The 25,421-nt window shown below is 43.8% G+C and overlaps 1 protein-coding gene across 2 annotated transcripts in view; it reads right to left on the bottom strand.

Annotated features, from left to right (window-relative positions):
• Positions 1-25,421, bottom strand: part of MOCOS (molybdenum cofactor sulfurase) — a 73,257-nt gene that overhangs the window by 25,328 nt on the left and 22,508 nt on the right. Inside the window, exons 7-10 of one of the 2 annotated variants that reach the window (XM_003356414.4) lie at positions 11,632-11,748; positions 8,495-8,956; positions 3,050-3,212; positions 1,157-1,235 (exon numbers count right to left, since the gene is read on the bottom strand). In XM_003356414.4, the coding sequence (XP_003356462.1) occupies positions 1,157-1,235; positions 3,050-3,212; positions 8,495-8,956; positions 11,632-11,748 (821 nt within the window). The remainder of the gene's footprint in view (positions 1-1,156; positions 1,236-3,049; positions 3,213-8,494; positions 8,957-11,631; positions 11,749-25,421) is intronic. The other variant, XM_013999302.2, reaches the window with a different exon arrangement.

The raw sequence follows: 25,421 nt of genomic DNA, 5'->3' as shown, positions 1-25,421 counted from the left end.
CTTCTAGAATTTAAAAACAGAACTTAAAACTTTTTAATTATAATTTTCACATTATCAGAACTACTAATACAAAACTACTAATAGCTTACAGTGGGATTACAAAATAGATGTTATTGAATGTCTATCTTATCCTTAATTTTTACTGGGAAAAATAGCTGCCTTTCAGATCTAGAAAGGGGAGGGAAGAATGAAACCACACTTTGTAGACATTCTCTCCGGTGCTTTGAGAGATGCACCTAAATCTATTTGCTTTGCTTTGCTTTGCTTGCTTGCTTTCTCCCTCCCTTTCTTCCTTCCTTTTTTTTTTTTTTTTTGGCCACACTTGTGGCATATAGAAGTGCTCAGTCCAGGAGTTCCCATCATGGCTTAGCAGTAACAAACCCAACTAGTATCCTCGAGGATGTGGGTTTGATCCCTGGCCTCACTCAGTGGGCTAACAATCCGGCATTGCCATGAGCTGTGGTGTAAGTCATAGACATGGCTTGGACCTGGCATTGCTGTAGGCCAGCAGCTGTAGCTCCAATTTGACACCTAACCTTGGAACTTCCATATGTAGCAGGTGAAAAATAAAAAAAAAGAAGATGTGAATCAGGTCCTATGCCTCACCACTCCCCTGAAGCCACCCCAGCCAAGTTCCACTCTGCCTCCTCTGAACTAACCCCCCCATCTTCCCCTTCCACACCACACTGTTGCAGACTCTATAGGGAGCAATAGAGATGGTCCTGCCCTCTCGAGGTCAGCACTCTAGCAGGAGCAACTGAAAGTAAATGTTGGGGAAAATTTAACAAGAAGGAGAAGATACAGCAGAGCAAGTAGAGGGGGAGGGACTGGTTTCTGTAGGGGGTCAAGAGGTCTGGAGGCCCTTCTGAGAAAGAGGATTTTCAGCAGCGACCTAATGGAAGTGAGGGAGTGAGCCCTATGGGGAAAAGCATTCCAGGCAGAGGGAACAGCAAATGCAAAGTCCCAAGGTCAGAGCGTGCTTGCAGGATTAAGGAAGATCCAGGAGCTACTGTGGCTGGAGTGGAGTGTGCCAGGGGAAGCGGCAGCAGACTGGATAGAGAGTGCAGCCGAGGACTGAGCGATGATACAGGATGGCTCTCTTCCCACTCTGAGCCACCCTGCATATGGGCCCCAGTTTCAACTGCCCCAGCCTCACCTGTCTGCACAGACCTTGCTTTGGCAGATCTGAGCCCTTTGGCTGTTTTCCTCAAGCGGCACCTCTATGGGCTCCATCCCTAATGAACAAAGATTAGAGACAAGTTTATCATCGCACAAAGAGAAAAAGTATGTCCAAAAAAAGTCCATTACTGTGAAATACACAAGAATTTTAATGACCCTGGAAACTGGTTGAATCAAATAAGTGGCTGGCTCTTGGAAACCCTTTATAACACAGAGATTCTCTTCATCATGACTGGTGCCACCAACAACATGTACATTGAGCAACTGTCTCCTAGGAGACCCTGCACTGGGCCAGTCACATCCATAGTCCCTGGGACACTAAAAAGCCCTTTGAAAGATTTCTCTACCTCTGGATGACTGCACATCCTGATGCCATTGCTCTCTAAGCTACCTTAGATCTTTTAGAAATAGGCAGGAATAAAGGCTCAGTCTGTAAAAATGTCAGCATAGTGTCAGTTCTTAGTAGCCCCTAGGAGTCAGCATCCAATTGGATTCCTGCATCAATCATCATTATCACCAAAAAAACCAACGAAAAAAAAACCTATTTCTATGTCCGCATTGGGAAGCTATTCTTTTCTTTAAAATTGCTATATACGTCACACATACAAAGGAGTGTAGAACACATGTACATAATGGTCTAAAAAATAAACACTCCTAGGAGTTCCTGTCGTGGCTAGTGGTTAACGAATCTGACTAGGAACCATGAGGTTTTGGGTTCGATCCCTGGCCTTGCTCAGTGGGTTAAGGATCTGGCGTTGCCGTGAGCTGCGGTGTAGGTTGCAGATGCGGTTCGGATCCTGCGTTGCTGTGGCTCTGGCGTAGGCCGGTGGCTACAGCTCCGATTCAACCCCTAGCCTGGGAACCTCCATATGCTGCAGGGGCAGCCCAAGAAATGGCAAAAAGACAAAAAAAAAAAAAAAAAAAAAAGAATAAACATTCCTATACCCAGTTCTCAGCTAAAGTGGTATTCATTCTTCCAACAAATTTAGAATGAAATATGTGGAAGAAACTAATGGAAACTGATCTGAGGTCACTGAAGAATGAAAGACCTTTGATAAAGCCTGGAACGGCTAAGGCCTGCCACCCCTCTGTGCTCCCTCTCCTCCTTACTGATTCATTAAAAATATAGGGAACTGGGAAACTAAGACACCTGCGGAGAATGTGTGGCAGCCCCTACTCTGTGGACTCCTCCTGTGTGGCCCACCTGGGCCCTCCAGCCACACTGCTTGCTGGCTTGACTCAGGCTAGGGGTCGAGTCAGAGTTATAGCTGCCAGCCTACACCACAGCCACAGCAATGCCAGATCTGAGCTGCATCTTCGACCTACACCACAGCCACAGCAACTCCAGATCCTTAACGCACTGAGCAAGGCCTTGATAGAACCCTCATCCTCATGGACACTAGTCGGATTTATAACCGCTGAGCCATGAATGGAACTCCTGAAATTTTTTTTTTTTGCACATTTCTTGTTATATAATAGTTTATTGGCATATTTTGAGTTCCTTTTTTCTATTAAATGTTTTAATTTTCTATATAATAAAGAAATATTATTCATTTTTGTATATCAGTGTTCTAACCAATATTTTTTCTGAATTGCTCTTAGTTTTATTGATCTGAATATTTCCTTGCATGTTCTATGTAAATAGGCATATTAACTTCTAATAATGATATATTCATATCAGACAAAGAATTTCATACTTCATACTTTGGAACAAAGAAAATTACCACGTATAAAGAGGAGCATTACTTAAAGAGGGAACAATTCACCAAGAAGACATAATAATATTAAGTGAAGCAAAATCACATAACCAAGGGAAAAACAGATAAATCCACATTTACAGTTGGGGACCTCAACACTCAAGTTTTCACACCTTGGGCTTTGATGATCATGACCCTTTGCTGCAGGTCAATGATGGGCTGGATCAGGCACAGCCGGGGCTCCTGCTTCTGACTCAGGCAAATGCCATTGTGATTCACAACCATCCAGCTCCGGTCATACAGTAGCCCTTGATTTCCAAGAGGCCACCTGGTCACCTAAACAAAAAAGGTCAATGTATTTCAATCCTGGACTCCTCAGAAATGATATTAACATTTATTGCACAGTGGCTGTACAAATGCAGAGGAATTCAGCAGACTGAATATATTTGTAGAACAGAAACTCACAGACTTAGAAAAACCTATGGTTATCAAGGTAGGCAGGTGGCGAGGGAGGGATGGACTGGGCGTTTGGGATAGGTGTAAACACAGTGAGGTATACGGAATGCTTGGCCAGTGGGGACCTGCTCCATAGCACAAAGACATCTATCCAATATTCTGTGATAATCTATGTGGGAAAAGAATCTGAAAGAGAAGGCATGTATGTATACATAGAACTGAATCACTTTGTTGTACAGCAGAAATCATCACAACATTGTAAATCAACTACACTGTAATAAAACTTTAAAGAATGAGAAAAAAACATTGGAGGTATGCGAAAGGGATGCAGGAGTCAACCTGCTGTGCCCAATGGCTGAAACTAGAAAATTTTTAATAATAATAGTAATAATAAATAAAGAAAAAAATAATAGTAATAATAATAATGTAGTATTAGATTATAACCCAAAGTATAAAATAAAGGCCCACGAGTACATAAGCATCTAAATAAAAAAATAAGTAGAAAACATCAATCTCTCATATAAAAGAATCCTAAATAATTGATGTAGATGTTCCCACACAAGAAGGTAAAGAATAGGTAAAAAGTTCCCGTGGTGGCAACGTGGTAATGAATCGGACTAGTATCCATGAGGACTCGGGTTCGATCCCTGGCCTTGCTCAATGGGTTAAGGATCAGCATTGCCGTGAGCTGTGGTATAGGTCGCAGGTGGGGCTTGGATCTTGCGTTGCTATGGCTGTGGTATAGGCCAATGGCTACAGCTGCGATTCAACCCCTAGCCTGGGAGCCTCCAAATGCCATGGGTGTGGCCCTAAAATGCAAAAAAAAAAAAAATGGAGGTAAAGAATAACTCCCTACCCCTTAAATGTGAGCTATACTTAGTGACTTGCTTCCAAAGAGAACAGTATGGGAGTAGGGTGGAGGGGAAACTTTACAGTGAAGAAACACAGCAAACACTAGGAGACCCAGGATGACTTCAACAGAGGTAAGTCATGCTGATCGTGTGTACTGTGATATGATAACAAAAGCCTTTTAATTCTGTCGTCCTTCCCATCAAAGAACATAACCCCATCTATAGAAAGACATCAGACAAACTCCAAACGGACAGATATCCTAGAAAATACATGACCAGCATTCCTCAAAACTGTCAAGGTTATAAAAAACAAAAACAAAAGTCTGAGAAACTGGTACAGCCCAGAGGAGCCTAAGGAAACACGAGAGCTAAGTGTAACACGGCACCCTGGATGGGATCCAGAACAGAAAAAGAACATTAGAGGAAAACTAATGAGATGTCAATGATGTGTAACCAGATCTCTGCAGGAGTTCTGTCCATAGGGTGCACCAGCTGTTTCCAGCACTGCACACACACTAGTCCCCACAGAGAGGGCTCTTTTGGAGCCAGCTGTCGATAAAGAAGGGTGTAGACCCCCCCCCGCCGAAATGCTTTTGAAAGAGTTACGATTAAGAGACCAATATTCTTGCACTAATTATGAATCTATTTCATCCAGTTTCCCCCCAGGCACTCAGATCAACTCCCCAGAGGAATCTGAACACTTCAATGGAGGGTAACGAAAAAGGAAAGCAATTTTTAATCTTGAGATACCTTGGGGTGGGTCCTTGAGGGACAGACCTCAGGGAAGACTGAGGCATCCGGGAAAGCAAAGGAGAGGAGCTGCAGGCCACAGGACGAGGGTGCAGAACTCAAGGAGGAAGGATGTCAAGGCAAAGGTCACCGCGAGCCCCCTGCATCCAAGAAGCAGAAGTGTGGTGCAGGGGGAGGCGGGGGGGCGAGTTGGGAGGGCCCTTCGAAGATTGATAAACCAGGGTTTAAATCTCACTTCAGCCAGCTATTAGTCTTGGACAACTTACTAACCTTCCTGACTCTTGGCTTTGTCATATGTAAAATGGACCTTATTATTTCCCATAGGATTGGGTAATAATAAAATATCAAGTGAGGAGTTCCCATCACAGCTCATTGGTTAATGAACCCGACCAGCATCCATGAGGATGTGATCCATCCCTGGCCTCGCTCCATGGGTTGAGGGTCCAGCGTTGCCATGAGCTGTGGTGTAGGTTGCAGACGCAGCTCGGATCTGGCGTTGCTGTGGCTGTGGCCGGCAGCTGTAGCTCCAATTAGACCCCTAGCCTGGGAACCTCCATATGCTGCAGGTGTGGCCCTAAAAAGACATACATACATACATACATAAATAAATAAATAAATAAAATGTAAAGGAACTAAAATATATCAGATGATCCCTAGATCTTAAACCCTCTACCTCTGCCCTTCCCTTGCCTGGTATGTCAGATAACCTCTCCCCGTAGACTATGGCTGCCTCTGTTCAAGTTCAGCAATATTATGGTCTATAGACACTTTTGTGGCTAAGCCAAGAAACCACCATTATATTTAATCATTATTTCTATAGGAAAACATGTTTTGAATTATGGATAACTTTTTAGAAGGCAATCTATTATTAGGAGGTATTTCTCCATGGATCTCAAATTTCTGCATGTCTAAGAAGCTGAAATCCTCACTTTTTGTTCCAGATTGTCTTTTCCAAGACATTCATAGAAGGATCAGCTCCAATATCACAAAGATAATTGCTCCTCCCTGACCAGAGATTACAAAGGTTGGCTTGCATCCTATTGCGAAAGAGTCATGCTTCCTGAGTTAGGGGTTTCTTAACAGGATGAGCACAGCATCCACCTAGGCCCCTCTGTACCCCCTCTTGGGACTTAGGGGGTAAGGGAAGCAACACAGACATGAAGCTCATGCTGCCTGCTGGGCTGTGAGTATAAAATCCTTTGTCTCTGGAGTTCCTGTCGTGGCTCGGTGGTTAACGAATCTGACTAGGAACCATGAGGTTGCGGATTCGGTCCCTGCCCTTGCTCAGTGGGTTAACGATCCGGCGTTGCCATGAGCTGTGGTGTAGGTTGCAGATTCAGCTCGGATGCTGCATTGCTGTGGCTCTGGTGTAAGCCAGCGGCTGCAGCTCCAATTCGACCCTTAGCCTGGGAACCTCCATATGCCTCGGGAGCAGCCCTAGAAATGGTAAAAAGACTAAATAAATACATAAATAAAGTCCTTTATCTCTGACCCAGGAATCCCATGTCTTTTGTCAGCACCTGTGAAACAGTGGCAGGCTGGCTTGTGAGCTTGCAAGGAGGGCAAAATCTCAGGCTCGTCACAGTTCTTCACACCTGTTGGACTATGTTTATCATTTTCTTTGATTTGTCATCTAAACATTGAATTTACTGGCTTCCTCCTTCCTTCTTCCTCTTTGTCTGAACCAAGCTTTCAGCCAGTGTCAGTGCTGAGGAGGGAAGCTGGCCTGTGAGGGATTAGCTTTCAGATGGTGTACTGGGGTTTTGGTTACAGAAGGTGTTGAGCAAATAAGTATTCACTGAGGACAATGGGAGCCAGGTTTCTCACAGGATTTATAAGTGCAGAAAGGGGGCAGCTAAAGAGTTCCCGTTGTAGCGCAGTGGTTACCGAATCCGACTAGGAACCATGAGGATTCGGGTTTGATCCCTGGCCTTGCTCAGTGGGTTAAGGATCTGGCGTTGCCGTGAGCTGTGGTGTAGGTTGCAAACACGGCTAGGATCCTGCGTTGCTGTGGCTCTGGCATAGGCCGGTGGCTACAGCTCCGATTCAACCCCTAGCCTGGAAACCTCCATATGCCACAGGAGCAGCCCTAGAAAAGGCAAAAAGACCAAAAAAAAGAAAAAGAAATAGAAAGGAGATGGCTAAATAAATCCTGTGTTGTTGGATTGGAATTGGAGGTATTAATCTGAAATCAAGGCTACAAGAGGGATGATTGAGTTGGATAGGTAGATAGATACATAGATAAATAGGTAGATGGGTAGCTACAGGTAGATAGATAGGCAGATAGATATGTGTTTGAAGTGTCTGTTTCCCTTCTGAGACAGTGCTCTCCCTAAGGGCAGGAACCATGTCCATTTCGCTCATCACCACACAGCAGGTGCAGGCCCAGGGCCCGGCACATAGCATGTGCTTAGTATATACTTTCTGAATGAGCAGAAGGATAGAAGGATAGACGACCTTTATTAGAATATGAAACCTTAGTGAGTTTTGAGGTTCTCAACTGTAAAAGGGGACCCTAATTCCCACCACACTATCTGTGCAATGTGGCTACTCTGTGGGACATGGCTCATATGTGAAAACAGAGTCCCGATCCTCCTCGTCTGTCTCCATTCGGAAGTGGCGGTGAACTTGCTCATTTATGGTCTCAGATAGGACACGCTCCTGTGTGACCAGCCCAAAATGCAGATGACCAACAGCCTTGACCATGGTATGTCTGACCGGGGCCCTCTGTCATCCCAGAGGCTCAGGAGTCTGGGACCTTTGCCTGGAACTTGGGACATACAGACCATAGAAAGACAGCCTCATAGAAAGTCTGTCTATGGCAGGGGGAGTCAGGGCCAACTGGTTGACCAAGGTAGGCACTCTAGTCTCCCGCTCTGGTAACTGCCAGGCTAGCTCATTTCATAATGTTCACTTCCAGAGGGAGAGCTGAGTGGAACAGACTCCTGATATCATGGGTCCAAGGAGTCAGCAGACCCAGATCAAATCCTTGCTCTGTCATCTATTAGGGGTCATGACCTGGGCAAAGTGCTTAGCTTCAATAGTCTCCAGGCTCCATATCTATAAAATGGGGATATTACCAAGCCCCTCTATTACTCTTTTAAGGATCAAATGAAACAAAGCTTCAGCAGGGAGCCAACACACCCATTCAGTGAAAGTCACATCCATATTAATAGTAGCTCAGTGTTCACACTCAGAAACAGGGTCCTATCAGGGGTTCCTGAAAGCAGAGCCATGTTCAAAGTCAGCCCAAACCAGAGTCCTCTTGTGGCGTATCGAGTTAAGGATCTGGTGTTGTTACTACGGTGGCTCAGGTCACTGCTGGTCTAGATTTGATCTCTTGCCTGGGAAATTCTACATGCCACAAGCATGACAAAAAAAAATTCAGCCCAAACCAAGAAAGGCAGAATGAGAGTGGCTAATATGATTTTGGTTTTTTGCACATTTTTTCTGCACATTTTTCTTCACTTCCTACACTTTTTTCTTTGCTTTACCAAAAAAATAACATTATAAAGTAAACAAAAAAGAAGCAGGTTAATCAGCTACCCCTAAACCCCTTACCTCAAAGGCAGCACAGGATTTGATCGGGTAGAGGTAAAGGTTGGTGACAACATGTGACCCAAGACCCCCACCGGGGATGCCTGCAGTTTTCTCTGAAGGGGTCCGCTGGGTTCTGGTGGCCTCCAGCAGAGGTAGGCACAAAGTCACAGCATCCACAGTGGTGGGTGAGCTGTTCCAAACCCCAGGGTCTGCGAGAGCATCTTCCTGAGGAGAGAGGTCGCCTCTGTCCATGGTGGCAGGCATGGTGTTCTGAGCCTCCATCTCAGCTGGCGGGGCTCCTGCCTGCCTGGGGGTGGCTGGAAGGAGAGGCTGGCTGAGAGACGGGTGCAGCCAGGTGGCTATGATGAACCTGAGAAAGGCCTGGGCATCCTCAAGTGTGGACATGTATCCAAACGAAATCCTCACGGAGCCCGTCGGCTGCCCATCTATGAGGTCCATGTCGTCTCCACAGACGTGACCAGCCTAGAACAGTAAAAAATATGTCAGCCAGAGTGACTCTTTCCCCATGGATAAAGCAGAAACTGCTTTGTAAAACAATTTATTAAACAATTTATAGGGAGTTCCCCTTGTGGCACAGCGGAAACAAATCTGACTATGAACCATGAGGTTGCAGGTTTGATCCCTGACCTTGCTCAGTGGGTTAAGGATCCAGCGTTTCCATGAGCTATGGTGTAGGTCACAGACACGGCTTGGATCTGGCATTGCTGTGGCTGTGGCATTGGCAGCTCTGTTACAACCCCTAGCCTGGAACCTCCATATGCCATGGGTGTGGCCCTCAAAAGACAAAAAGACCAAAAAAATAATAAATTTATAAAACAATTTTCTGAACAAAATTAACCGAGGAAAAAAGAGCTGCCACACTAATACAAGCTGGGTTCCACAAGCACAGGGACTCCCTCTCTGGACAGCACTTTGCTCAGCTGTAAGTCAGGATCACTATCAATCTCCAGAGGCTATTGAAAAGATTAAAAGACACAACATTGGGAGTTTCCTCATGGCTCAGCGGGTTAAGAATCCAGCATTGTCACTAGCTGCAGCTCAGGATACATCTGTGGCTTGGGTTCAATCCCTAGCTGGGGAATTTCCACATGCTGTGGGTGTGTCAAAAAAAAAAAAAAGACATAATAGGAGTTCCTGCTGTGGTGCAACAGGATTGGCGGCATCTAGGGAGCACTGGGACACAGGTTCAATCCCTGGCTCGGCACCGTGGGTTGAGGAGCCAGTGTTGCCATAGCTGCAGCTCAAATTTGATCCTTGGACTAGAAACTCCACATGCTGCATGGCAGCAAAAAAAAAAAAAAAAAAAAAAAAAAAGACATGGCATTGTAAATCAACTATATGTGAAATAAATAAACAAATACATAAATAAATAAGTAAAATTTAAGTTTAAAAGAAATTGTTCACAGTAAGCCACGTACAGAGTGGCCAACCCACAGAGGCATTAAAAAACAGACCAAAGTTTGAGATACACAGACGGGTCAGCTTCTTGGCCGAATCCAGCGCTCAGGAAAGAGAAACACCTGCTGGTCATGCCCTTTAGCCTCTCTTCAAACCAAAGGGAGGCCTGCATCCCTGATAGCTGCCCTTTGACAAGAGGGCAAAAGAGAGATGCCACTGCTATGAATGATGACCCAAGTCTGTGACGAAAATCAAAGGCAGTGTGAGTGCCCTGAGGGAGGTGGGGAAAGAAAGGTAAGAACACCCCAAGCCTCTCCACGCCTGGTGTTGGTCACTGCTCCAGCTGCCTATCTCCCTCAGAGCTGAACCCAAGTCAGTCAGCCAAAGAGAGGGGGCCACAGGGTTCACAGGATCAGCGTTATATCTGGAACTGCACTGGTTTGTGTTCTAAGCCTCCATGTCTCTCTTTTTACTTATTTATTGATTTATTACTTTTTGTCCACGCCCATGGCACATGGAAGTTTCCAGATCAGGGATCGAATCCACACCACAGTAGCAACCCAAGCTGCTGCAAAGACAATGCCATATCTTTAACCCACTGAGCCACAAGAGAACTCCCCATCTCTCTCTTTTTAGATAAAACCACAATTAATGGTTGGTTGGGATCTAGCATATTCAGTATTTAGTAGCAACCAAAAGAAATTCAAGTTAGAAACTATTCTGATATATATATATATAGGCTCTTTGCCACTCAAATTATTCTTTTTTCTTTTTATGGCCACACCCATGGCTTATGGAAGTTCCTGGACTAGGGGTTGAATCAGAGATGCATCTGAGGGATACACCACAGCCATGGCAACACCAGATCTGAGCCACACCTGTGATCTAGGCTGTAGCTTGCGGCAGAGCCAAACCTTAACACACTGAGAAAGGCCAGGGACCAAACTTGCATCCTTACAGACACTATGTTGGAATCTTAACCCACTGAGCCACAACAAGAACTCCAAATTATTCTTATTAAATGGTTCAAAACAGGCTGTACCGTAAAGTGACAAACCTCAGGCCAGGGGAGCAGCAGGAAGGGAGGGAGCCTGAGAAATGCAGAATACCCCCTGGAGGAGTTCCCCTCCTCACCCAGCCCAGAGATGAGTCACCTCTAGCTTGGAGATTTTAGATTTTACTCTTACAGGACAGCAAAGGCCCCTCTGCATGTACAAGCACATTTTAACATTTGCTTGACCCCTGTTCAAAAAGACTGCCATGGAGATGCTATCTGGTTTTGTTTTTTGGGGTTTTTTGGGGGGGGTTGTCTTTTTAGGGCCACACCCACAGCATATGGAAGTTCCCAGGCTAGGGGCTGAATCAGAGCTATAGCTGCCAGCCTACACCACAGCCACAGCAATGTGGGATCCAAGCCTTGTTTTCAACCTACACCACAGCTCATGGCAACGCCAGATCCTTAACCCACTGAGCAAGGCCAGGGATTGAACCTGTGTCCTCATGGGTAACAGTCAGATTCGTTAACCACTGAGCCACAATGGGAACTCCTTTGGAAATGCTATCTTGAAGCGTTTTCTATTTTTGTTGACCCCTTTTTCTTCGCACATTCACAGGGTGGCTCATAGAAATGAGCCTGCAGATCCAGCCCCAACCCCAGCACAAGACCAGCATCCAGTGAATCAGAGGCACTGCTGTTGTGCTTGCTGGACAGTGTTTGGGCCACAGGGTCCAGTACCAACCTGAAGATGCTTCTTGACCATCTCGTCACTTATCCCTAGGTGCCTCTGGCAGGCCCCAGTGTTACAGAAGCAGCCGGTTCGCACATGGATGTTGTGAAGACTGGCCATTTTATCCACCTGCAGGTTTAATGTGGAACCAGTGTTAGGAATGTCCAGTTTTATTCTGATTGCCTGGGAAAGAGTTTCAGATCAATACTGGGGCCTCTCTTTCCTAACAGTAAAATGAAAATATGAGCTTAGTATTTTTCTCTAAAGTGCCATGATCTATAATAGGTTTACTGAACACATTTTATGCAGTGTTACTGAGAATTAAAGCCTATCTACTTGGCCACTAAACAACCATGGATCACTGAAGAAATCAAAAAGGAAATTAACAAATACCTAGAAGCAAACAACAACAAAGATACAATACCCCAAAACCTATGGGATGCAGCAAAAGCAGTTCTAAGAGGGAATTTCATAGCAATACAAGCCTACCTCAGGAAACAAGAAAAACTCAAATAAACAACCTAACTTTATACCTAACGCAAGTAGAGAGAGAAGAACAGACAAGGCCTAAAGTTAGCAGAAGGAAAGAAATCATAAAGATCAGAGCAGAAATCAATGAAATAGAAATGAAGGAATTCCCATCATTGCTGCAGTTGTTAACAAATTTGACTAGGAACCATGAGGTTGTGGGTTCGATCCCTGGCCTTGCTCAGTGGGTTAAGGATCCGGCGTTGCCAGGAGCTGTGGTGTAGGTTGCAGACGTGGCTCGGATCCCGCATTACTGTGGCTCTGGCATAGGCCCCTAGCCTGGGAACCTCCATATGCCACGGAAAGCAGCCCTAGGGAAAAAAAGAAAGAAATTAAGAAAACCATAGAAAAGATCAATGAAACTAAAAGCTGGTTCTTCGAAAAGATCAACAAAATCAATAAACCCTTAGCCAGATTCATCAAGAAAAAAAGAGAGAGGACTCAAATCAATAAAATTAGAAATGAAAAAGAAGTCACAACAGATACCACAGAAACATAAAGGGCCATAAGAGACTACTACAAAAAACTATATGCCAATAAAATGCACAGCCTAGAAGAAATGGACAAAATCTTAGAAGAGTACAATCTTCCAAGACTAAACCAAGACAAAATTGAAAGGACCAATCACAAGTACTGAAAATGAAACTGTGATTAAAAAACTTCCAACAAACAAAAATCCAGGACCAGATGGCCTCACAGGTGAATTCTATCAAACATTTAGAGAAGAACTAACTGTACTTCTGAAACTATTTCAAAAAGTTGCAGAAAGGAATATTCCCAAATTCATTCTATGAGGCCACCATCATCCTATTACCAAAACCAGACAAAGATACCACAAAAAAAATTACAGGCCAATATCACTGATGAATATAGATGCAAAAATCCTCAACAAAACACTAGCAAACCAAATCCAACAGTATATTAAAAAGATTGTACACCATGATCAAGAGGGATTTATTCCAGGGATGCAAAGATTTTTCGATATCTACAAATCAGTCAGTGTGATACACTACAATAACAAACCAAAGAAAAAAACCATACAATCCTCTCAATAGATGCAGGAAAAGCTTTTCACAAAATCCAACACCCATTTCTGATAAAAACCCTCCAGAAAGTGGGCGTAGAGGGAACCATAAATAAAGGCCATATATGAACCATAATAAAGGCCATATATGACAAACCCATAGCTAACATCATTCTCAATGGTGAAAAGCTGAGAGAATTCCCACTAAGATCAGGAACAGAACAAGGATGTCCACTCTCACCACTACTATTCAACACTTTGGAAGTCCTAGCCACAGCAATCAGAGAAGAAAAAGAAATTAAAGGAATCCAAATTGGGAAGGAAGAAGTAAAACTCTCAGTTTGCAGATGACATGATACTATATATGGAAAATCATAAAAACACTACCAGAAAACTGTTAGAGCTCATCAATGAATTTGGCAAAGTTGCAGGATACAAAATTAATACACATAAATCAACTGCATTTCTATATACTAACAATGAAAGATCAGAAAAAGAAATTAGGGAAACAATCCCATTTACTATCACGTCAAAAAGAATAAAATATCTAGGAATAAACCTACCTAAAGAGACAAAAGCCCTGTACTCTGAAAACTATAAGACTCTGATGAAAGAAATCAAAGCTTATCCGCTTGAGTTATTGATACACACCTGAGAAAAGGGAAATTATCAAATTTGCACTGCATTCCAAGAGTTCACACATAAAACAATCTGATTTTGTAAGTGAGCAAAAAATCTATGTAGATGTTTTTCCAAAGAAGACATACAAATGACCAACAGGTACCTGAGAATGTGCTCAACATCACTAATTATTAGGGAAATGTAAGTCAAAACCACAATGAGATAACACCTCTCAAATATCTAAAAAACATCTAGCATCTAGTATCACACCCGTTAGAATGGCTATTATCAGAAAGACAACAAATAACAAAAGTAGAAGAGAAAGTGGAGAAAAGGAAACCCCTACACACTGTTGGTGGGAATGTGAATTTTGGTGTAGCCACTATGGAAAACAGTATGGCGGTTCCTCAAAAAATTTAAAATAGAACTAATTGCTGCAATTCTACTTCTAGGTATTCAGCCAAAGGAAGTGAAATCACTGACTTGAAAAGATATCTGTACCCGCCCCATGTTCACTGCAGCATGAACAATAACCAAGACACAGAAACAAACCAAAGAATAAGGCTCCAACAAAGGATGAATAGATAAAGAAATGTGACGTATACAAATACACAATGAAATATTCTTCAGCTATAAAAAAGAAAATCCTGCTATTTGTGACAACATGGATGGACCTTAAAGTCATTATGCAAAATGCTAAGAAATAAGTCAGATAAAGACAAATACTATAAGATCTCACTTATATGTGGAAACAAATCAAAATTCATAGATACTAAACACAGACCTATGGTTTCCAGAGGTGGGGGATGAGGGGTGGCTAAAGGTAGTCAATAGATACAGACCTGTATTTATAAGATAATAAGTGCTGGGGATGTAATGCACAGCATGCTGACTGTAGTTAACAGTACTGTGTTGTATATTTGAAAGTTACTAAGAGAGTAAATCTTAAAAGCTGTCATCACAAGGAAAAAATTTTGTAGCTATGTGTGGTAATGGATGTTAACTAAAGTTGCAATCATTTCATAATATATGTCGTGGACCTAAAACTAATACAACATTTATACATCGATTCTATCTCGATTGTTTAAAAAGTTAATACATAAATTAATTTCTGAAAAGAAGATCCCACATGTCTCAAATGAGATGCACAGGAATAAAATCTGAGTGCAGCTGTGATGTGGGGCAGTTCCTTGGCATCCTCTGCCACAGGGGTGGAGCCAGAGCCAGCCTTAGCTGAGCTACCTGCCTCGGCTCCCCGCCCACACTACAAACATTACCATGTTGACACTGTGTGTTATCGATCTGTTTTCATAATGTCTGACTTTGGATTGAATCAGAGAGCAGCTATCCAATCTAGAAGTTCTGGGCTTCTTTCTCATCCCCTGGAAGCTAGACCAGTGATTCGTAGTCACAGGGCTCAAAGGTGAGCTGGCGTGAGGGATGTTTATCCCTACTCTGACGTCTGCTGGTCAAGGGCTCCATTCCCCCAAGGGCCTGGGGGCCCAGTGAGGGTCCTCAGCCTTGGTGACTCAGGCTAACCTTGGAGGAGTACCCTAACTTCATTCAAGGAAACAAACACATTTTGCCTAGCTGGAGAAGACTTTGTTTTGTTTTGTTTTGCTTTGCTTTGCTATTTAGGGCTGCACCCTCAGTATGTGCAAGTTCGAGGCTAGGGGTTGAAACAGAACTGCAGCTGTCAGCCTACAGCACAGCTCATGGCAATGCGGGGGGATCCAAGCCTCATCTGCCACCTACCCCACAGCTCACAGCAATGCCGGATCCTTAACCCACTTCTGAGTGAGGCCAGGGATTAAACCCACATCCTCATGGATGCTAGTTGGATTCATTTCCGCGGTTCCACAAAGGGAACTCCTGGGGAAGCCTTCAAAACTCTTCTCCCTGGGGAGTCCATTCGGGGGACCAGAAGCAGGAGGAGTGTGGCACCCTCTGCAGACACAGGTCACCATGTGGTCAGCCTGGCCTCCCTGCTGGGCAGCCATGGCAGTGGTGCCTCCGGCACACTCTGTGGAGACCACGCTGTCTCACTTTAGCCATCTCCCCTGGACTGTCAGAGTGAGAAGAAGGCATCTCTGCTAATGAAATCCAGGAGTCCCCTGGGCTCTGAGGAGAGACCTGGCAGCACCTCTGGGTCTGGCCAACTCCACCTCCAGGGTCAGGTGCTCTCCATTCCAGGGCCAGCCCCTTGGGAAACCACTCAGTCCCTGACCCCAGCTCCCACCAAGCTGAATTAGAAGTCTCCCACACCCACCCCTCTCCCCCACCCCATAGTCACTGTTCCAGCTACATCGGCCATGTAGAACAGGCCACCCAAACTTGGTGGCATAAAACAATAACCATTTTATTGTGCTCAGGGCCACAGGGGGTCAGGAATTCAGAAAGGGCACAGAGAAGGTGGCTTGTCCCAGTGGGGAGTGACCTGGTGTCTGGAATTGAAATCACCTAGAGACTCAGTTACTCATGTATGAGTCTGGCCTCCAGGTCAGGAGAAATAAAACAGGACCATCACCATCATGCCTGCTTTTGGCTTCCTCACAGCATGGCCACTCAGGGTAAACCTTGCATAGTAACTCACGGCTCCAAAAGCAAGTGCCCCAGGGAACAAGGCTGACACCGCATGGCCTTTTCTGGCCAACTTCAAAGCCAAGCAGTGTCACCTTCTGCATATTCTTTTTTTCTTTAGGGCCACACCTGCAGCATGTGGAAGTTCCCGGGCTAGGGGTCAAATGAGAGCTGTAGCTGCCAGGCTACTCCACAACCATAGCAATGCCAGATCCAAGCCACATCTGTGACCTACCCCACAGCTCATGACAACGCCAGATCCTTAACCCACTGAGCGAGGCCAGGGATTGAACCCGCCTCTCCATGGATATTATTTGGGTTTGTTACCACTGAGCCATGATAGGAACTCCACCTTCTGCACATTCTAATGGTTATGAGTAAGTCAAAGATCTGCTAAAATTCAAGAGGAAAAGACAGGCACCCCACCTAGAAAAGCATGTGGGTGGAAGAGGCTGTTTTAGCCACACTTATCCTAATTTATCATCACAACTCCATCTCTTCTCATCCTAAGCCTGAGCCCTTCAGAATCCCACACAGGCCCTGCCAGTGCCCAGCCAGGGGAAGGAGTTGGTTGCTGCAGCAGGATGAGCACTGCATCCAGGGAGGGTAAGAAACTGGACTGACTATAGTGCAGCACTGCCGCCTTCCAGCCCAGGAGCCTTCTTCCTCAATGTCTAGGGAGCACCTGCTTCATACTGGCTCAGCGCTTAAGGGCTATATATTGTATCTCATTAAAAATTTTTTTTTCTTTTAGAGCTTCACCTGCAGCATTTGGAAGTTCCCAGGCTAGGGACTGAATCGGAGCTGCAGCTACCAGGCTACATCACAGCCATAGCAACGCCAGATCTGAGCCATGTCTGCATCCTTTGTGGCAGCTTGCGGAAATGCCGGATCCTTAACCCACTGAGTGAGGCCAGGGATTGAACCCTCATCCTCACAGAGATAGCTTCACATCCTTAACCCACTGAGCCACAGTGGGAACTCCTATTGTGTCTAATTTAATCCTCATAACAATCTATCAGCAGGGTATTATTACACCCGTTTCACAAAGAGTTGGGGAGCTTACATTAACTCCCCAAGCTCAAAGTGTCAGCAAGAAGCAGTCAGAACCTGATCCCACTATCTTAATCACTGGGTAGACTGACTTCCACCAGAGATAAGAATGAAATGAAGGAGCCTGGATATCAAAAACAAGAACCAGGGTTCTCCTTGTGGCTCAGCAGTTAATGAACCTAACTGGCATCCATGAGGACACATGTTCAATCCCTGGCCTCGCTCAGTGGGTTAAGGATCTGGCGTTGCCGTGAGCTGTGGTGTAGGTCACAGACGCAGCTCAGATTCCACGTTGCTGTGGCTCCGGCGTAGGCCGGCAGCTGCAGCTCCTATTGGACCCCTAGCCTGGGAACCTCCATGTGCTGCAGGTGCGGCCCTAAAAAGAGAGAAATACAAAAACAAAAAAACAAAAGCAAAAACCCAAAATCTTCTCATAGAAGGCTAAATTCTTTTATGCATCCCTTGAAAAAGTGCTGTCCAGGGAGTTCCTATGTGGTGCGCCAGAAATGAACCTGACTATTATTTCTAAAGATGTGAGATCGATCCCTGGCCTTGCTCAGTGGGTTAAGGATCCAGCGTTGCCATGAGCTGTGATATAGGTCAGAGATGTGGCTCAGATCCCACATTTCTGGGCTATGGCGTAGTCCAAGCAGCTGCAGCTCCAACTCACACCTTAGCCTGGGAACTTCCATATGCCACCTTAGCCTGGGAACTTCCATATGGCCCTAAAAAGCAAAAAAAAAAAAAAAAAAGAAAAAAGAAAAAAAGATGTCCAGATGTCCAGATCCAGCCATGACACCATTTGATCTTTCTGAAGGCCCCCAAGTCCCTGTGGAAATCCCACACACGAAGGAGCCCAGAAGAACCCAGGAGTCCCCTGAGCTGGTACCGCTGGCCAAAACTCAGCCACTGTCTCCACTCATAGGATGAGCTGCCTCTACAAGCACACAGAAGGAGAAACTCAGCCTGTGTGAGGCCTCAGGGAATGAGGGTCCCAGGGCAGTCAGCCAGGCACCCAGATAGGCAGCTCTCTCTCCCAGGGGTGGGGGTTGGGGGGTCCTTCCTTTTTGAGGCTTCTCTGGGCAAATGGGGATTCTTTCACTGCTCTGCCTGGAACAAAGCAGAATCCTACAGATTCCTACAGATTCAAGTACAAAGGCCCCTCTGTGTCCCCTGCCTCTTATTTGCAGGAAGACTGAAGTCTTCCAGGCCACCCAGAATCAAGAAAGAACAGGCTGAAGCAGCTAATGATTAGAACAACAGAGTCATAGACTCACTGTCTGATGAAAGAATGGGATTAACACTATTGCTCAGAGTTCCCACTATGGCTCAGCAGGTTAAGCCCAACATAGTGTCCTTGAGAATGCACATTTAATCGATGGCCTTGCTCAGCAGGTTAAGGATCTGGTGTTGCTGCAGCTGTGGTGTAGATCACAGATGCAGTTTGGAGCATGTGTTGCTGTGGTTGTGGCATAGGCCTGTGGCTGCAGCTCCAATCTGACATCTGGCCTGGGAACTTCCATATGCCATGGGTGTGGCCATAAAAATAAAAGAAAATACTATTGCTCGTAATAATCTACCTTTGTGGGCATTAGAATCCACTATAGCTTGCTCTACAGGCAATTAAAATTATCAGCAAGGAGATGCTACAGACCCATGTTGATATCTTCCACTCTGAAAATACAGCATCCTATGTCAGCAAGAAGTTACAGACGATAGACATTCATCCCTAATCCCATAGACATGGAATGATGTCAGACAGTGGAAATTTATAAGCAGCTCTTTTGCCCCTTTTCTGTTTGTCATCTCTGTTTTCCCCAGACTTGAATTATAAAATGATGTCACTAGCTAATCTTTAAACTACCTCCTGATTTCTGCTCTACCAAATGTATACAATGCCTTGCCCAACTTGTTGATTCCTTTCCTGGATTAGAAGGAATAATAATGAAGAATTAGGAGTTCCCATTGAGGCTCAGCAGTTAACAAACCATGAGGATGCATCCATGAGGATGTGGGTTCCATCCCTGGCTGGGCTCAGTGGGTTAAGGACCCAGCATTGCTGTGAGCTGTGATGTGAGTCGCAGATGGGGCTTGGATCCTGCTTTGCTTTGGCTCTTGTGTAGGTGGGTGGCTTCAGCTCCGATTGGACCCCTAGCCTGGGAACCTCCATATGCCCTGGGTGCAGCCCTAAAAAGACAAAAAAAGAAGAAGAAGAAGAATTAAGTAGTTAAAGAATGACTGACTCTCTACTCTTAGACTCCCCCTTAGCGAATATGCAAGTAGACCACACAGGCAGGACAGCATCTAAACGAAGATTGAGAGAAGTCAGCAGGTCCACCCACAATGGAAAAATGATGAACCTGACCTCCTACCTTAATGATTAACTGAGATTGTTTCTCACTTTCCCTTTAAAAATTGTCATGGCTGAGCAGACTCTTGGGAGTTAGTTTATGGACATGAGTCCACCTTCTCTCCAAATTTCTGACTTTTTTGAATAAAGCACTTTTCCTTTCTACTGACACTTGCCCCTCAATTATGGGCTTTTGAAGGTCAAGCAGCCAATTCTGAGTTCAGTGACATGCCCGCCACAGCACACTTCATGGTCACCTGTCTGCCCTCCTCCTCACTTCTCAAAATATACAAACTTGTTTCAGGTTCAAGAATGAAACTTTTGGGGGGCTGGCAAGATGGCAGAAGAGTAAGAGGACGTGCTTACCCTTTACACAAACACATCAAAAAACATATCTACATGTAAAACGATTCACACAGAACATCAACTGAATGCTGGCAGAAGAACTTAAACCTCCAAAAAGCGCAAGAAACTCTTGACAGAACTGTGTAGAACAAAAGAAAAGAGAGAGAGAGAAAGAATCAGGACGGGTCTAACACTTCCGTGAGGGAGCTGTGAAAGAGAAAGGGAACCTACACCCTGGGAAGCCACCTAACCAATGGAAAGATCAGCCAAGTCAGAGGGAACTCTGAGAAGCTGAGAAAAGCAGAGCAGCAGGTCTGAGATCCAAAAAGCAGAGTGAGAGACACACAGACCATCTGAACCACTGGCACAGACACCACAGACTGAGATGCACAGTAGTGGCTGGGTGCTGAGACTTAGGCTCTGGAGGTCAGTCTGGGGAGAGGGCTGGAGTTGGTGGTGTGGAGACAGCCTAAGGGACTAGGGAGCAGTGCGCTGCTGGTGGGGGGCGGGGGGGGTGCAGGGCAGTGGTATGCTAAGGGCTGAGGATTGGGAAGCCACAGCACAGGGAACCCAAGAGAAGATCCGGACCCACAGGAGAGGCAAGGTGCTGCTGTTGGGAAGGGGAGAGGAGGAGTGGCAGGCCGCCATAGAAAACTCCTTGGGCCCCAGTGTGCACACTTGCCCACTGAATTGCAGAGAGCTGAACACTCCTTCCCAGCACCTGCACCCAGCCTATGAGGATCCGGCCCCGCCCACCTGTGGGGAACCAGCCACCAGCACCTTCGCACACTCCTGCTGCCCATGCCCTACCCTCACAGAGCTGGCCCACCAGACCACCCTGGACTGCCAAACTACAGTTTGGCTTCCCCGAATTTGCAGAAAAAGAAAAACACAAGCATGATGAAGAAGCTCAGAAACCATTCCCAGTTAAAGCAACAGGAGAATTCACCTAGAGCAACCAACAATGAAACAGACCTCTGCAGTCTGACAGATGTTGAGTTCAAAAGGGAGATAGTGAAAATACTGAAGGAATTAAGAGAGGATATGAACAGTAATGCAGATTCCCTCAGAAAGGAGCTAGAAAATATAAGGAGGAGTCAAGATAAACTAGAAAATTCATTTGCAGAGATACAAACTGAGCTAAAGGCAATAAAGACAGAATGAATAATGCAGAGGAATGAATTAGTGACTTGGAAATAGAATAATGGAAATCACCCAAACAGGACAGCAGACACAAAATCAAATGAAAAAATATGAAAGCAATGTAAGAAATCTATGGGATAATATAAAGTGGGCAAATCTATGCATAATAGGAATTCCAGAAGGAGAAGAAAAAGAAACAGGGATTGAAAATATATTTGAAGAAATTATGGCTAAAAACTTTCCAAATCTAAAGGATACTGATATCAAGATACCAGAAGCACAGAGGGCCCCAAACATGTTGAATCCAAACAGGCCCACACCAAGATATATTATAATAAAAATGGTAAAAGTTAAAGATAAAGATAGGATTCTAAAGGCAGCAAAAGAAAGGCAAAATGTTAATTATAAGGGAACCCCAATGAGGCTATCAGCTGATTTCTCTACAGAAACACTACAGGCCAGAAAGGAGTAGCAAGAGACATTTAAAGCACTGAAAGGAAAAAATATGCAACCTAGAATACTCTATCCAGCAAGAATATCATTTAAAATAGAAGGGGAAATAAAGAACAAAACAAAAGCTGAAAGAGTACAGCAAGATGAAACACATTCTAAAAGAAATACTGAAAGGGCTTCTCTAAATTTAAAAAAAAAAAAAAAAGAAGGAAGAACTACGATGGAGGAAACCGCAATTGGAAAGGAGTCACTTAAGCCAGTATACAGATCCAAACATGAAGATGTTAATTAAAAAAAAAAGGCATCAAGGAGTTCCGTCGTGGCGCAGTAGTTAATGAATCCGACTAGGAACCACGAGGTTGTGGGTTCAATCCCTGGCCTTGCTCAGTGGGTTAAGGATCCAGCATTGCCGTGAGCTGTGGTGTAGGTCGCAGACGTGGCTCGGATCCCCGCGTTGCTGTGGCTCTGGTGTAGGACAGCGTCTACATCTCTGATTAGACCCCTAGCCAGGGAACCTCCATATGCTGCAGGTAGTGGCCCTAGAAAAGACAAAGAGACCAAAAAAAAAAAAACATCAAAATCATGCAATGTGGGTAAGAAAAAAATAGATTCTTTTTTTTTATCTTAGTGGTGTGTTTGAGCCTATATGATTATCAGGCTAAAGTAAGCAGATATAGGAAGGTGTTAACATACTTAAAAAACAGGGCAACCACAAATCAAAGCCAAACATTACATTCACTAAAACTGAAAAGAAAAATACTCAAGTATAAAATAAATGGAAACCATCCAACCAAAAAAAGAAAAGAAGAAAAGAGAAACAGAGTCAACTGGAAAACAAGGCTTAAAATGGCAATAAATAAGTAACTATCAATAATCACCTTAAATGTCAATGGACTGAATGCTCCAATCAAAAGACACAGAGTGGCAGATTGGATAAAAAAGCAAAAACCTTCAATCTGCTGCCTACAAGAAACTCACCTTAGGGCAAAGGATACATATAGATTGAAAGTGAGGGTATAGGAAGAGATATTTCATGCCAATAGACAAGACAGGAAAGCAGGAGTTGCAATACTCATATCAGACAAAATAGACTTTAAAATGAAGGCCATTAAGAAAGATAAAGAAGGACACAATTTAATGGTTAAAGGATCCATTCAAGAAGAGGATATTACAATCATCAATATATATGCCCCTAATATAGGAGCACCCAGATACCTCCAACAAATACTAACAGACATAAAAGGAGAAATCATAGTAGGAGACTTTAACACCCCACTCACATCAATGGACAGATCCTCTAGACAGAAAATCAATAAGGCAACAGAGATCCTAAAGGAAACAATAGAAAAGTTAGACTTAATCGACATTCTCAGGACATTACATCCAAAAAAATCAGAATACACATTCTTCTCAAGTGCACATGGAACATTCTCAAGAATTGAGCACATATCAGGGCACAAAGCAGCTAACCTCAACAAATTTAAGAGTATAGAAATTATTTCAAGTATATTCTCTGACCACAATGGCATGAAACTAGAAATCAACCACAGGAAAAGAAATGAGAAAAAACCTACTACATGGAGACTAAACAACATGCTACTAAAAAAACCAATGGGTCAATGAGGAAATCAAGAAGGAAATTTAAAAATACCTGGAGACAAATTATAACGAAGACACAGCCACTCAAAACCTATGGGACACTGCAAAAGCAGTGCTCAGAGGGAAGTTCAGAGCATTACAGGTCTTCCTCAAAAAAGAAGAAAAATCTCAAATCGACAGCTTAACCCACCACCTAAATGAATTAGAAAAAGAAGAATAAGGGAATTCCTGTCATGGCTCAGTTGTTAACGAATACAACTAGGAACCATGAGGTTGTAGGTTTGATCCTTGGCCTTGCTTGGTGGTTTAAGGATCTGGCGTTGCCGTGAGCTGTGGTGTAGGTCACAGACATGGCTCAGATCCTGCATTGCTGTGGCTGTGGTACAAGCTGGCAGCTGTAGCTCTGATTGGATCCCTAGCCAGGGAACCTCCATATGCTGCAGGTGTGGCCCTAAAAAGAAAGAAAGAAAGAAAGAAAGAAAGAAAGGGAGAGAGGGAGGGAGGGAGGGAGAAAGAAAGAGATCTAAAGTCAACAGAAGGAATGAAATCATAAAGATCAAAGAGGAAATCAATAAAATAGAGATTCAAAAAACAGTAGACAAAATCAATCAAACCAAGAGCTGGTTCTTTGAAAAGGTAAACAAAATTGACAAACCTTTGGCCAGACTTAACAATAACAGGAGAGAAAAAGCCCAAATAAACAAAATAAGAAATGAAAAAGCAGAAATCAAAACGGATACTACAGAAATACAAAAAAACCACACAAGAATACTATAAACAATTATATGCCAACAAATTTGACAACCTAGAAGAAATGGACAATTTTCTAGAGACTTACAGCCTGCCAAAACTGAATCAAGAAGAAATAGATCAAGTGAACAGATTAATCACTAGAAATGAAATTGAATATGTCATAAAAACACTCCCTACAAATAAAATTCCAGGACCAGATGGCTTCACAGGAGAATTTTACCAAAAATACAAAGAGGAACTTATACCCATCCTCCTTAAACTTTTTCAAAAGGTTGAAGAAGAAGGAATACTCCCAAAGACATTCTATGACACCACCATCACCCTAATTTCCAAACCAGAGAAAAATACCACCAAAAAAGAAAACCATCGACCAGTATCTTTGATGAATTTAGACACAAAAATTCTCAACAAAATTTTAGCCAACCACATCCAACAACATACCAAAAAGATCATACAGCACAACCAGGTGGGATTCATCCCAGGTTCACAAGGATGGTTCAACATATGCAAATCAATCAACATCATATACCACATTAACAAAAGGAAAGTCAAAAACCACATGATCATCTCAATAGATGCAGAAGAAGCATTTGACAAAGTCCAACATCCCTTCATGATCAAAACTCTTACCAAAGTGGGTATAGAGGGAACATTCCTTAACATAATCAAAGCCATTTATGACAAACCCACAGCAAATATAACACTCAATGGAGAAAAGCTGAAAGCCTTTCCACTAAAATATGGACCAAGACAAGGATGCCCACTCTCACCACTGTTATTCAACATAGCACTAGAAGTCCTAGCCACAGCAATCAGACAAACAAAAGAAATAAAAGGCATCCAAATAGGAAGAGAAGAGGTAAAACTGTGACTGTATGCAGATGACATGATACTACATATAGAAAACTCTAAGGACTCAACCCAAAAACTTCTTGAACTGATCAACAAATTTAGCAAATTAGCAGGATATAAGATTAACATTCAGAAATCAGTTGCATTTCTGTATACTAACAATGCAATATTAGAAAAGGAATACAGAAATACAATACCTTTTAAAATTGCAACTCAAAAAATCAAATACCTGGGAATACATCTGACCAAGGAGATAAAGGACTTATATGTTGAGAACCATAAAACATTAATCAAGGAAATTAAAGATGATGTAAAGAAATGGGAAGATATTCCATGCTCCTGGGTTGGAAAAATTCATATTGTAAAAATGGCTATACTACCCAAAGCAATCTACAGATTCAATGCAATCCCTATCAAATTACCCATGACGTTTTTCACAGAACTAGAACAAATAATCCAAAAATTGATATGGGACCACAAAAGACCCAGAATTGCCAAAGC

The sequence above is a fragment of the Sus scrofa genome, chromosome 6 (assembly GCF_000003025.6).
Source record: "Sus scrofa isolate TJ Tabasco breed Duroc chromosome 6, Sscrofa11.1, whole genome shotgun sequence".
Classification (NCBI taxonomy): domain Eukaryota; kingdom Metazoa; phylum Chordata; class Mammalia; order Artiodactyla; family Suidae; genus Sus; species Sus scrofa.
This window is presented reverse-complemented; position numbering and strand designations above follow the sequence as displayed.